Here is a 14,267-nt window from a genome sequence, read left to right as displayed (position 1 = left end):
CTGCCATCCGGCCAGTTTTAAGCTAGGGTGCTCTGATCGATTGGCCACCGATAGTTATCGGCCGATATTCGTTCTAAATAGTTTGATCGGTGGTCTATAAAGGCAGATCAGAAGAGCCGGTCTGATGATGCAAGACAATTTCTCTACGCACCACTAAAATGACTCCACCGGTCTGGCAGGTGTCAATGAATTTGCAATTTGCAAGGTGTGTTCCAAGGAAATCCCTCATGTCGGAACACAACCAAAACATTTCAACACCACGAACCTCATCAGACATTTGAAGGTTAGTCACGTCAAGGAATATGATGAGTTTTCAAACCTAGCTAAAACTAATGCAGAGAGAGAGTGGGACCATTTAGCAACTCAATCTCCACTCACTTAGCTGTAGGTAACAGAGACATTGCAACAACAGCAGCCCTACAGCAAAAACAGCAAGAAACCAAAAGAAATATCAGCCAAAATAATGGAATTCATATGCTGCATTCATAATAGACCAGGCGCTGTCTGTTGTGGAAGATGAAGGGTTCAGATGACTCATGTCCTACATGGATCCACGCTACACTCTGCCACGGTGTAAATATTTCACTGACGTATACCTGTCACAGTTATATCAAACAGTGTATACACATATCGACAGCCTTATGAAGGACAACATCACATCATTCAGTTTCACGAGTGACATTTGGAGTATGTCTCATGTCCATGTTGAGCCTAACCGTGCAGTTTATTGATCAAAATTTCAAACTACACAAAGTTGTTCTTCATTCTCGGGATCAGACACCATGGAGGCTCTTGCTTCCGCATTCAGCGACATGTTCCCAATATGGGGAATCCCGAAGGAAAAAGTGCACATCTGTGTGCACAGTGTGATTTTAAGTATTATCCTGTCACTCTTACTGAAGTGCGAAAAGGGAAATAAATGATCATGCAGCAGATGATAATCGTAGAAAAGGTTTCAGTCATAGTCATCTGGACACTGTTTTCAGAATCAAGACGTTTCGGCTCCCATCCGGAAGTCATTCTCAATGAAAATCAGAAACCTTTTCTACGATAGAACACTCCTGGACAAATGAGGGACTACACCATCTTAGCAGATGATAATGATGATATAACTCTAACAACAGGGTATTAATCATTTTATGTGTATGTGTGCATGAAATATGTTTATATGCATGAGAGAAATCAACGGTAAGTGGCAGTTTCAGATGAATTCAGATTGTTTTTTTCTCTGTTGCTAGGTTTCTGCAAAACAACAGCCTCCAGTTCATATCCAAACATGCCTTCAGCGGGTTGCACAATTTAAAGAGGTTGTAAGTACCCTGCTCACTCCATTAATTTTTCTTACATTGACTTGTACCTCTGATGAGCTTATCTCTCAGGTGTCAAATAAAGAATGGGCAGGAAGCAATCAATTGCTGGGCTTTGTTTGTTGTATTTATCAACTCAATTAGCATGTTTAATCCAAGAGATGGAATTCAAGGAGCTTCCCAGAGTGATTTATAAGTAAAAAATATATAAAACCCTGACCCTGGCTGGAATAGTTAATGATTATGTTTAAATTCTTTAAATTCATGAAGTGACCATTGCACTGTGCTGTTCTCGGTTATTTCATATACATAGAAAATAAATTGTGATCTGTATTGCAAAAAACTTTTTACTGTTATATTTTTTGACCCCAAACTGACACTGTGCGAATCTGTGCGAAAAGTGAAAGGAAGATGAGTATCAGAGGAAGCCAGGCACCACAAGTAGATTAACTAAAATCTACTTGTGCTGTCTACAAATGCCAATCCAAAACCATGTTACTTGAGTAAGTACGTTAAGGTCAGAAAACAAGCTGTTGAGGAAGTTTTACAGGTTTTAGCCACAGTGAGAAAATTCTAGATGTAGTTGTCTAACTGTGCACTAGGGTTGCAACTAACAATTTCTTCATTATCGATTAATATCCTGATTATTTTTTCAATTAATCGATTCATTTTTTAGTCTAGAAACAAGAGAATGTTTAGCATTTTTCACTATTAGTGTTTGAATTATGACTGAAAAGATGAGTTGATTGTCAAAATTGTTGCAACTAATTAATTAATCAACTAATCGTTTAGGCTCTACTGTGTTTTGTATATTACTTTAAAACAATAGATATGGTTTTGTGCACTGCATGGATCTTTGGGAGTCAGAGAACCTACATTAGAAGATGTATTTTCGTCCATCCCCTTTTTCTATGCTTCTCGCTTTTTCTTTCAGGTTTCTTAGTGAGAACTTGATATCCTCCCTTAGTCCTGGTGTGTTCAGGGATCTCCATCAGTTGGAGTGGCTGTGAGTAACACACATGCACCTACGCATGCATGAATATGTGTTTGTGAGGAAGTTATTATGTTGTGTACTCTACTGTGGTTATATATGAATGTAGATGGAAGGACACTTTGTGACTGTGGAAAAATACAAGAGTAGTAGAAAGTAGTTCTGGTAATCATTATGTGTCTTTATGGGGTAGTCATGCTCTTTTTTGTGTCTGGTTTTATTTTATTTTTATGTCTGAGGTACAAATGCCCGTTATCCATACATGGTCATCCTTGTAGGCATCTGGTTGGTTTACAGGTCCCTCCTGAAAACAAATCCCCTTGATGTGTTTAAATTCATCTTGTTAGCAATAGGGTGGAGAGCTGGGAGACATGTATTTATTTGTACCCATAACGAGTCATAAATTATGTACAGATGTGGGGATTGAATCGCTTTTTCCCAGTGAAATCGAATTTGAATCAAGTACCATGAAAACAAAAATGAATTCATCATGTCTACCTCATATCATGAGGTCAAGAGCTTAGGGAAGTGGATTCAAGTTTTGAAATGTGCCCTTTGTTTTATTCCTGTAGCAGGCTATAGTTCTTCTACATTCAGCTCACCAGGCCTTTCTACCAATGTGAAGGAACGCATCCAACAACAATGATACTTTGATGCTACTAGCCCCTGCGACTCCTCAGGGAAAACCCAAATATGTCAACCAACAACCAAACAGTAGCGCTAATGTTACAGTATATAACTGAGAGGTCCATCTAGTGACATTTAGTGCCCAGTCTGAGAATAAGTAATCACCAGAAAACATATATTTGTGATATACTGTAGCTCTTCAGTGAGTATATGTTGGTAAGGCATGTGTATGTGTGCATGGTGTTGTTGTCAGATAATGCTTCACTTCACCTCTGGTTTATTTTAGTATAAACAACTCAGATAAACTGTACTACTTTAAAGAAATAGTTTGACATTTTGGGAAGTATTTGCTTTCTTGCCGAGAGTTACATTGATACCACTCTCATGTCTATATGCTAAATGTTAAGCTAGAGTCAGAAGCCAGATTAGTTTAGTTTAGCATAATGATTGGAATCTAATTATTGATAAGAAAGCAAAATGTTAAACTGTTGTTTTAATAACAATTTAATAAAAGACATAAATAAAGTTTGGTGAAATGATTGCATAATTTAAGGTTTGGGTTTTTTTGTGCCAGGATGTTGGATCATAATCCACTAAGCATCTTGTCCCAGGATACCTTCATTGGGCTCCAGTCTCTCATGTACCTGTGAGTTGCATTGTTTTTCTTAAACATCTCCTGTTTTAGTGCAGACTGATATTTAATCGCAAATTCCAAAATTTTCTGAGTTCTCTGAAATTAGAAATCTATGCGATTTCAGTTGCGAATATATCTATATGTATTAAAAAATATATAGTTTGAAGAAAACCAACGCCTACTCTTCAAGAATGATTGCTAACCAGAAGGTAATCAATATACTATAGGAAAATAAACATTATAGTCAGACCACAAATATACATGTCTATTCATTTTTAGATATACTGTAGGTCAACTTACAAAGGTGCATATATAGTTTAACATTTTGAAATGTAGCATTCATGTGTGTCATTTTGTGTATTATTTGAGTTACAAGGTGTGATGCATGCTGGAACGTTTTCTCAGTTTTCCTCCACACACTCACAGGAGATCAAGAGCTTATATATCATATGTCTTTGACTTTGACTAATTTGTACTCTGTGAATACTTTGTTTTGCTAAATTTCACACCTCATTTCATGCTCAGTCATGTCTTTGTGTTATTATGGTGATCAAGCATTGAGGGAGTCAATGGAGTCTTGCGATGCATGTCATGTCTCTCCCAGCAATTTAGTTTTGTTAATTTCATAAGTCAGTAAGTCAAGTCAAATTTATTTATAGAGTACATTTAAAAACACAGGTGTTGAACAACGTGCTTTATAGAGAAATTAAAAATACAATTACAGTGGACTAATTTACATTAGATAATGCACTTTAATAGCTTTTAGTGCCCTTTGTACGTTTATGTTTCTCTCAAAAATTCACAACCATACTTTCCATCCGTACAGACCACATCAGGCCTCTGTCTCTTTATCTCTCGCCATCATTATCACTTCCCTCCTCTCCATCCAGTCACAGCTTCACTGACCTTGCTGTTGTTCTTTGTACCATAGCGAGATTACGATATTGTTCTCCCAGTTTTTGTTTACGTCCCATCCCTTGACTCTGTCATCTGCTTCACACCTGTCTGCCCACAGTTCAACTCCCTCACTTAATTCAATCTCTCTGTGTTTTTCTTTTCTCAACTCTGCCCACAACAGTATCCATTTCAATAAATGTCCTTTTAATGTTTATGCTTGAAAGATAAAAGCCTTTTAAATGTGCTCTCTAACTCTGCCTGCCTCTTCAAAGAGTGTTTGTACCTCCCAGGAGTGACCATATGTCTCTCTTTTAGTTTCTCCATTCATCTGTGGAATCAGAGGAGAGTCCTTTGTCTCCCCTCACATCTGTCTGAAGTGTTAATAATAGAATAATAATTAACTCTTTTTATAGAGAACTTATCAAAAGTACAAAGTCCTTCACAGAGAGAAAGATGAAATTAAATACCGTGGTGAATGGTACAATATACATGAAGGTCAAAAATAAAAAATAATAAACAAGAAATTAAAAAACAATAAAATAAACATGCACCTTAAAAGAAGACACTGACTCAGACAGCCTAATTTCCTCGGGCAGGTCGTGGCAAAAGCTCTGTCCCCTTTAGTTTTCAGCCTGGGCTATGGAAGAGACAGGAGACCCCTGCCTGACAATCTCAAACTACGCAAAGGTTCAAAAGGCCTAAAATATAATCTAGACCCAGGTCATAAGGAGCCTTAAAAGTAATCAATAAGATCTTAAAATGAATCCTAAAACAAACAGGGAGCCAATGTAAAGAGGCTAAAACAGGTGTGATGTGATCGTGCCTCTTGGTCCTGGTTAAAAGCCTAGCAGTTGAGTTCTGTACAATCTATAGTCGTTTCAAAGTTTTTGATTAAGACAAGAGAGAACAGGCTGTTGAAGTAATCAAGATGCGAGGAGTTAAAAGCATGTACAACAGTTTCTGCATCACTGAAATTTAAAATAGATCTTATTTTTGCAATATTTCAAAAATATTGCCACACGAAATATCAAAGTCTGTTTTTAATCTGAAAACTGGGAGCTGAGATGTGCTGACTATACTGTTTTGGGAGATTTTACTCAATTTAGTGAAAAGAACATTTTAGAGGGGTTTCAAGTTTTACTCCATTAAGAACAAATAATACACTTGCCTTTATTGCCAACCATTTTTCAAAGCAAAGGCTTTTACACTGATTTCCTACTTTCTAGGCAAACATTTCTGTTCATTTCAAAACTGCAGAGGCATGAAAATAGACTTGAAAATGACCTGGGATAGGTAACACAGTGAACAATTTGGTATTTGTTTAATCCATCATTGTTTGGTAATGCAGTTTTGAGCAGATATCATTTTAAAATCTCTTCTTTGTTAGTGTGCTCAACAACACTGCAACATCAAAGATTTGTAGTCTGATGCCAAAAGGTATATTCAATTAATGACCAACAAAAGGCAAATACAAACTTTGCAAAAAATAACAATGTACGTTTGGTCAGTTTTTACTTTTTTTGTTTGCTGATTGGCCGCCAACTTTGGATGTTGGAGAAATCAACAGGAATAGTTTTCAAAACAGCCCCTCCTTTGAAACCGCATCATGCCAAGATAACATGGTGACAAAATGTTCACTGTAATGGATCACTTAATCTCAAGCACATTTTAAGTCTCTCAAAGTTGATTTGAGAGACTTAAAATGTGGTGAAAGTAAGGGAAACCAACTGGAAGCAAGAAAATCAAAAACATAACAGTTGAAAGTTGCAGTAATATTCATTCAACTTGTATTTACGATTTTTAATGAAATCAGCTCAATTATGCACTACTGTTCCTAGATACTTGGATGCTTTAGGTACTTAAGTTATTCAATTTTGCTATTGTATCACGCTAGCAGACATGGGATTCGTTTGCCCCATTTTTACAGGACAATAAGTAAGTGTAAGTTAATGGAATTAGACATCAGTGCAAAGGTTTGTGCAGAGCCATTTATACATGAATTTCTACATGCATTTCTATAGCAATTGCATTCTGATTTTAGTCATTTATCCTTATCAGTTGTTTCTCTCTTTTTCAAAACAAGTCTGATCTTGTGTTTGTATACAGGCTAAAAATGAGAGTGCAACCACCACCATCACCTCTGCTCTGTAATGATGGGAAATCCTGCTGTGTAGAGTTTAATATCTGCTTTGCAATAACGTGTTTTCCTTCTCTCGTCAGATCCATGGTGGACACCTCGCTGCAGCATCTTCCTCACCCGAGCTTCTGTCAACACATGCCTGCCTTGGACTGGCTGTGAGTCTGCTCTGACAGTGTACTTGTGTGTGTGCAGGTGTGTAGTGCATGTGTGTGATTCAGTAGATGTCTGTGCCCTTAAGAATTTACCGGACAGGTGGGGGTGTGTGTGTGTGTGTGCGTGTGTGTGTTTGTGCTTGTGTGCGTACGAGGCTGGTAAATAGAGGTGACAGGATTGCGTAGCTGACAATATGAGGATTAGATGAGTGGTCCTCTTTACTGCATGAGAGGTGAAGTGTTCTCAGCTGATGTCACTGTGGTCGGTCAGTTCGACCAACTACTTTTTGGTCAGCGAGTGCAGACATTGCAAACAATGTCTGTCACAATGTTTCTCTGTTTTTAAAAAATCTTTTTCTTACCCTCAAACACCAGACAAATATTATATTTTATTCCTACTGCTCTTTTGGATTAAACTTCAATAAAAGTAAAGGTTCATTTTGACAAAATCAAATGGACTCACAACACTATACACATTTACATGTGAACACTGCACGAGTTTCTACGTCTTGTTAAGTGTACACACTATGTTCCCCCTCCGCTTTTTTCTGCTCTCAGGGATCTTGAGGGAAACCAGATTCAAACTCTCAACTACTCTATCTTGAAGACCTGCAGCAAGCTGGAAGTTCTGTGAGTATCGCACTTTAAAAAGCCAAAATGCTTGAAAAATAAGCGCTTTTAGGAGTTTACAAGAGTTATAAGGCATGTTTCCGTTCCATTAAGTAGTAGTACAGTTCCGTCTGTAAAATGTAGACCAACCTCAGTTCAGTGCAGCTCCGTTATCCTTTACCTTAAAGGTTAAGTTCTTTGAGCCCCTTCCCACCCACCACAGCATGCACGGTCAGCGCTTCACCACCTCGCTTATGTCCCTCTTCCTCACGTAACGCCCCAGTATTTAACCGTTTATCACCTGCCGCACCCCCACCTTCCATCATCCCTAGGCCTGCAGACATAGGTCCTTCAGTTAATGTCCCCATGCCAAAATGAGTTGACAAACGGGGAAGGCCAATCCTCTACCAGGGAGGCAGGATGGTCTGCAACAACTTCAACAACCTGGGCTGCAAAGCACACACCAGACACACTTGTCTACTTTTATTAATTTCATTAATGAACAAAAAAAAGAACAAATGCTTGGCAGCATGCCGTGTTCCATCACATTACAAAGAAGTGGGTCAAACAAGGACACAAATAGCTGCATGTCCTTAAAATAAGCTGAGATCCAACATCTGCAGACACAGAAGAGACCTGTAAACCTTTTGACAGCAATTAATCATTAATATGATCATATTTATTCATGTAGCACTTTTCAGAACAGGGGTAAAAAGTTTGCTTTGCAAGGACAGAAGTAAATTCAGATTAAAACTATTTCAACAAGTAAAATTATTTGAATTAAAGTCACAATTGGGTCTTCATATTGAATTGAGTTTTAACATGGGATTGTAAAGAAGGCATTGACCTTACAAGCCTGAGGTGATGACAGAGGCCCAAACAGCGAAGGCCCTTTCACCAGAAGGGCCCTGCCACAGGAGCTCAAAAAGTGATGAGGCTCAGAGGGGGTTAAGGTGAGATGTAGACAGGAGTATAATCGCTTTTAAAGGCAGACAGAGAAGGGTAGCATGGATTAGTGTACTGGCAGCAGCTTTTTGTCCTATAGCTGCAGACTGGAGATATTTTTCCTCAGTACAGAGTAAGGAGAATTAAAGTAATCAAAGTTTGTTCCAAATAAATGCATGAGTGACGTTTCCAAGTTCCTCAAATGACAAAGGAACCTGATTTTAACACTATACCTTGACATGATTGTGAGAATGTAAAACTACACCTAAAATGGAGTAATCAGATGGAGCAAACAGTATCCAGACCAGGATTTCATATTTAGCATCATTCAACTGACAACATGCAAAGACATCCAGCTGTTAATGTCTGACAGACATGACAAGGTAGAGGACAAACTTTACCTAAACTGCCAAACATAAATACAAGCTGTCTGCTTTGATGCCCAAGCTGTCTGACAGCGTTACTGAGTCTAGGAGGAAGGATCTCAGTCTGCTTGTAGTTTTCATGTCATCCAATGCTGTTTTTATTCTTATGAATCTAGGAGCTCCCCAGCACAAGCTGTTGCTTTCTGTTCAGTGCCATCATAAGTCACAGTCGTCCTTGCTAGAGTGAGTCAGTTTTAATATCCTGTGAAACAGTCAGTCAGAAACTTTTTCATAGATTTTTTTTCCATTACTGCAAGCAGAGAAATGGGTTTGTAACTAGATGTAAACCTTTTCTTACAGGGGAAAAAAATCATACACACACACACTGATCTTTGTGTGTGTGTGTGTGTGTGTGTGTGTGTCTTTTCCTGCCGCACTGTGCCTCTCTGTTTATGTCTCTTATCTGTTTTTCATTAAAAAACTAAACAAATGTGGTGTGCCTCTTTTTTGGAGACATTTTTTACTGATCATTTGTGACATTTCTTAACAACTTTGTGATCACAATAGTATATTCAGAAAATCTGATGAAAAGTGATCACTCCACTCATACCTCTCTGTTGCAGAAAGAGTGTAAAATGTGTGCACCGTGTCAATCTAGCTTCACCTTTCTGTGTTCAGATGTCATGTTGATGCGTGTCAGTCTGGATGACAAAATAATCCAGCAATCTGTAAATGGATTTATGACAGGAAGGTCTACAGTTTGACCCTGGGCGATGACGGAAAAGAGCAGCAGTTATTTGTCCCACATTGGCACTGTTAAGATGTTCTTGAGGGAGGCATTTATCTGCCATCTGCTCCTGTGTTGCTCTGTAGTTCTGGGCTGCATCTGAGTGTGAATGTGTACGAGTTTTATATACAATACAGAAACTCCAGCAACTTTTTTCAGGCAGGGGTGTTTGAGTCAGCGTTGAGTCAGTGTTAACAGAAGGAGCATTGTGGGAATTGGTAGCCATATGTTCAGATACTGCAGCAAATGAGATTGCATCCAGTCCCAGCAGGGATCCACCACAGGTGATTGAAACACCACTTTGCACATGGTTTCTGACAGCAGCTCTGTCCTGTTCAGGTTACTGATGGACAACAGGATCAGAAGACTTCCTGAAAACACCTTCCAGTCTCTGTGGAAACTGGCTGACCTGTGAGTAACAGCCAATTTGTTTGTTTCTTTATTGTTGTGTTCACGTAATAAGAGGTGGCATTTGAGAATATGGAAATGTTTTCGTGGGGATGGAGTTTCTTATTGCTGATTGAGAATGGATTTTTCACAGCATGACTTCAAATGTAATTAATATCTAACATATAATGTTAGATGTTTTGATAAATCCCTGCAAAGCAAATCAACAGTTTTGGAAAGAAACGCTCAAATGATTTCCACTGGTCAGTATTTAATAATTTGATCTTCTGCTAGTTATTTAAAAAAAGAAAGTTAGGAAAGAAAATTATGTAGATCAAGAACTTTGGTTAATTTTATCTAAACATGAAATGCTTTGGATTAAGGAGTGTGTTATGTATGCTTTTCACTATCCATGTTTGGTAATGAATGAGTACATTATGAATGTAAGTGAATCTGCATGTTTCTCATTTTGCTTTTGTCCATAGAATTAGCTTTCCCTTTTATTTTTCCTTCTCATTTTTCTCTCTTTCACTGTGTTTAGGAATCTGTCCAGCAACAGGATAAGGGAGCTGCCGAAAAACACCTTTAAGACCCTCTCCAAGTCCCTCCTTAAACTGTGAGTAGCTGATAGCCTGGCTGCGAGGACAGGTTATTCATTATGTGATGATTACAGGAGAGGATTAGGGTGAAATGGAGTATATTGTGTATAAAAACACTTAATAACACATGACTTTATCTCACTATTAATGCCTCCCACTGGAAAGAAGCTCAGAAAATGAATGGGAGTATTATGCAGAGCATAAAAGTTTTAGTCTTGTGGTTGGCCCTGCTGTCAGAGATGTTATTGGAGTGCTGTAAAACGCAAAACCAAAAAATTGGTTCACCAAGCAACATTTAAAAAACCATTGAGAAATGTCCCTCAGTGTCATGTCACACTGGGATGAAATATATATAATATGAGCAGAAGTATCATATTTTTGCAGTCAGAATCAGGTTTGTATACTGAGTCTAGCTGTGTGCAAATTCTTCATACTCCATAAATGTTGCAATGATCCAAGTTGAGCATGTGAAAGGCACTGCTGGAAATTACATTTACTCAAATACTGTACTTACAGTTAAGTACAAATTTGAGGTACTTGTACTTTATTTTCATTTTATGCTATTTCTACAGCATAAAACCCCCCAGATACTTCTGCTCCACTACATAATCGAGGGAAACTACATTTATCTGACAGTTATAGTCCCTAGTTACTTTACACATTTTTACATGCAAAACATTTTCATCAACTTATAAAATGTGATACATTGTTATAGATTAAACTCACCAACAGTATATAAAGTAGTTAAAATGAGCTCCACCTTGACCTACTACAACAATAATATGCTGGCTACACATTATTGTATCAGTAATAATAATTCAATAATATATAATGTTATAACACTCACAGGGGCCATTTTTCTGCATAAAGAGTACTTTTACTTTTGATACTTTAAGAACATTTTTCTAATGTTATTTACATAATTTTACTTACGTAACATTTTCAATTCAAGACTTTTATTTGTAATGGAGTATTTACAGTGTGGCATTGCAGCTTTTACTTAAGTAAAGGATCTGAATACTTTTTCCATCACTGGTGACATGAAAACTGCTGTAATTATGTGCATCTTATTGTACAAAACAATATTAGAGACAACAAAGTGGATGAATGGGCTGCCTGTGATGGAAATTTCAATCTCCTATAAATACTTCTCCTATTAGACACTTTCACAAGAAATGTGTTTTTATCTATGGTTTTTACCATCAAAAACAACTCACAGCAGCTGCTGTCTCCTTTGATAGTTTGCTTGTCTGGAAAATCCCACATGACACATTTGAATTTGAATAGACCCTTTTCATCTCTGACATTTTGACTTGTCATCGGCAAGAAAAAGCTGAAGTGTAACAAATAACATAATGATGGCTCTGTTCCACCAGTTTCCTGTTGGCCTCACAAGTGAGCCAGCATGCACAACACCAGTACACATGAAATGCCAAACCTGAGAGGAATGCAGCCATTAATAATGTTATTACATACCAAGCCCCCAGGAACATCACAACCAGGCTCTGCAGCGATTTTAACGTAGCTGCCACAGTCAAAATTGTGGATCATGTGACGTACTGATACCAAGAATACTTTTTCAGATACACTACCATTAGAAACAGTAGAAACAGCTGTAACAGAATGAAGAGAATTTGCTGAGCTTCACACACATTGACAAATTACTCTTTGTACTATTACAGTTTGAGCTACTGGGATGAATCAAAATTAAAAAGAGCTGTATCAGTATATTTGTGCCATTCATGTGTGCAGGGAGTCATCCACCTCAGCCAGAAAAGGACTGTAATGCACATGTGCAAAGGAGACAAAAAAATAGTATAAGGAACTCTTTTGACATATGTGCAAGGGGAGCAACTTTTACTGGAATAAATGAAAGCTGCCTTGCAACATGGCATCTGTTCCTCTTAATACAGTACATCCATACAACTTACTTAGAGACTTGTGCTTTTACTGCTGAGACATGTCCAAATGTCTTTTGTGTTAAAAATGGTGTATTTGTCAACAAGAGCTGCTGCTTCTCCTATTTAATATGCCCTGTGGGAACAACAAGGCACATAGTTTTATGGGACAGTTGACACTTAAAATGTCTTACCATTTAGTATGCACATGCTTACCTTTCACATATTAAAATTTTACGTACTGCCAGAGTACTGCCTCATGAATAATGCTATTATAAAGTTAATGAGCTCGAAACAGTCTCTTTCGTTAGTGGTGAGCCTGGAGCATTGGAAAAGCAAATTAATTCAATGTCAGAGATGTGTTTTATAGAGTAGTTACAGTAGAGGGTCATAAAAGCAGGCAAACTCTTTAAATCAAGTTTAAATCAGTTTGGCACAAAGTTTGAACTAGCTTGACAGAAAGTTTTTCATGCAGTTTGTCATTATGTGTTTGTGTTTGTTTGGTCTGTTCAGCTGTTACATGGAGCTACAGAGTGATTGGTGGATTGGAGCTGCATGGTTTCTGGTTGGATGCCCAGAGTTAGCAACTGTGCTGCTGTTTCAGCCTACTCTAAAATTTCATAGGAGTAAAGTACAATCACTCAATCTATAGCAAGCTCATCAAAGGACAATGTGAATATTTATTTTACCATGTCTTTAATTTAACACATCCATCAACATTTCTTAGAAATACATTTGTTGTAAACAAAATGTGGCGTGGGATCTAATAAAAAATATATATAATTTAAACATTTCATCTCAGTCAGCTCACATTGCTTGATACCAAAACCCACACAGAAAGGACATGCAGTAAAATTCACACCAGAATATAATGATCCCTCACTTCACACATTCACACACACGCAAACACAAGTAAACACACACAGAGAAAGAAAGAAAAAGAAAGATTATTAATTATCAAGGACAGCCTGCACCTCCATTTTTTAAAATGTGTGGGATGCCAAAATTTGATGTGATATTGTGTAATACGTGCTTGGTTGCAGGTAACCAGAAATGTAGAGAGTTTACAGACTGATGTATTGGAGGCATAGCCTTTTGTTTCATATTGTTGAAATAACTCAACATCTGTTTGGTCTGCAGGCGTGATATTTGTGCCAGCAGCACTTTAGAAGTTTGTGGTTTGAATGTCCCTGAAGTCACATTCAAAACAACAAAAGCTTGGTCATGTTGTCTTTTAAAGGGCTTACTCAAGCTTAATTTGTAAAAAGACTGTTGCGTCCTTGTCCTTTAAAGCCATCAAAGAGTCCAACCAAACACTGAGACAAACTGCGTAGCAGCCTTGGGGTCATCTATTGCTATGCGTGCACTGCATAATAATAAAGTACAGACAAATGCTCTCACTTCAATTTCAAAAAAAGTCAAATGTGAATTCATTTATAAACATGAAATCTTGTCAGAGTAGGATATGAATTGTGAATTGAGATAGATGCTGCAATGCCTTGTTGCAAACAATAGACAATATAACAAAGGATGTTATACTATAAGTTCGAAAAGATATTAGTACGGAAGTACTTTTGGTAGATGAGTGGAGTGCTAATGTGGCTCATCAGGGTGGAAACTCAGAAGCTCAAAAAGTCACATTTTCACTGTATTTTACCAACATTTTCTTAACTTTATTAGACCCATTTTTTTGTTTGCTGTGTTACACTTTGTTGCAGCAGCTTTTGATTTCAATGCCTTGATATGTAGTGTACTACAGCCATGCATTAAATTACATTTTAGGCATAGCAGATAAATAGGTAAAAGAAGTAAAACTAATCAGAAACTGCAGTAATGGCATCCAAAAATATGCATACATACTGTATATTGTTGGTTAATGTATAGTTATACAGGTATAACTCCATCTAATGTGTTGTACAATTTGAACAT

At 37.5% G+C, this 14,267-nt stretch overlaps 1 protein-coding gene across 2 annotated transcripts in view; it reads left to right on the top strand.

The window, feature by feature from the left end:
- Positions 1-14,267, top strand: part of rxfp2a (relaxin family peptide receptor 2a) — a 49,812-nt gene that overhangs the window by 26,509 nt on the left and 9,036 nt on the right. Inside the window, exons 6-12 of one of the 2 annotated variants that reach the window (XM_044222148.1) lie at positions 1,239-1,307; positions 2,242-2,313; positions 3,500-3,571; positions 6,677-6,751; positions 7,307-7,378; positions 9,794-9,865; positions 10,383-10,457. In XM_044222148.1, the coding sequence (XP_044078083.1) occupies positions 1,239-1,307; positions 2,242-2,313; positions 3,500-3,571; positions 6,677-6,751; positions 7,307-7,378; positions 9,794-9,865; positions 10,383-10,457 (507 nt within the window). Of the gene's footprint in view, positions 1-1,238; positions 1,311-2,241; positions 2,314-3,499; positions 3,572-6,676; positions 6,752-7,306; positions 7,379-9,793; positions 9,866-10,382; positions 10,458-14,267 lie in introns of both variants that reach the window. The other variant, XM_044222147.1, reaches the window with a different exon arrangement.

The sequence above is a fragment of the Siniperca chuatsi genome, linkage group LG14 (genome assembly GCF_020085105.1).
Source record: "Siniperca chuatsi isolate FFG_IHB_CAS linkage group LG14, ASM2008510v1, whole genome shotgun sequence".
In the NCBI taxonomy this organism is placed as follows: Eukaryota; Metazoa; Chordata; class Actinopteri; order Centrarchiformes; family Sinipercidae; genus Siniperca; species Siniperca chuatsi.
The sequence above is the reverse complement of the archived record's forward strand: the minus strand, read 5'-3'. Positions and strand labels throughout refer to the sequence as shown.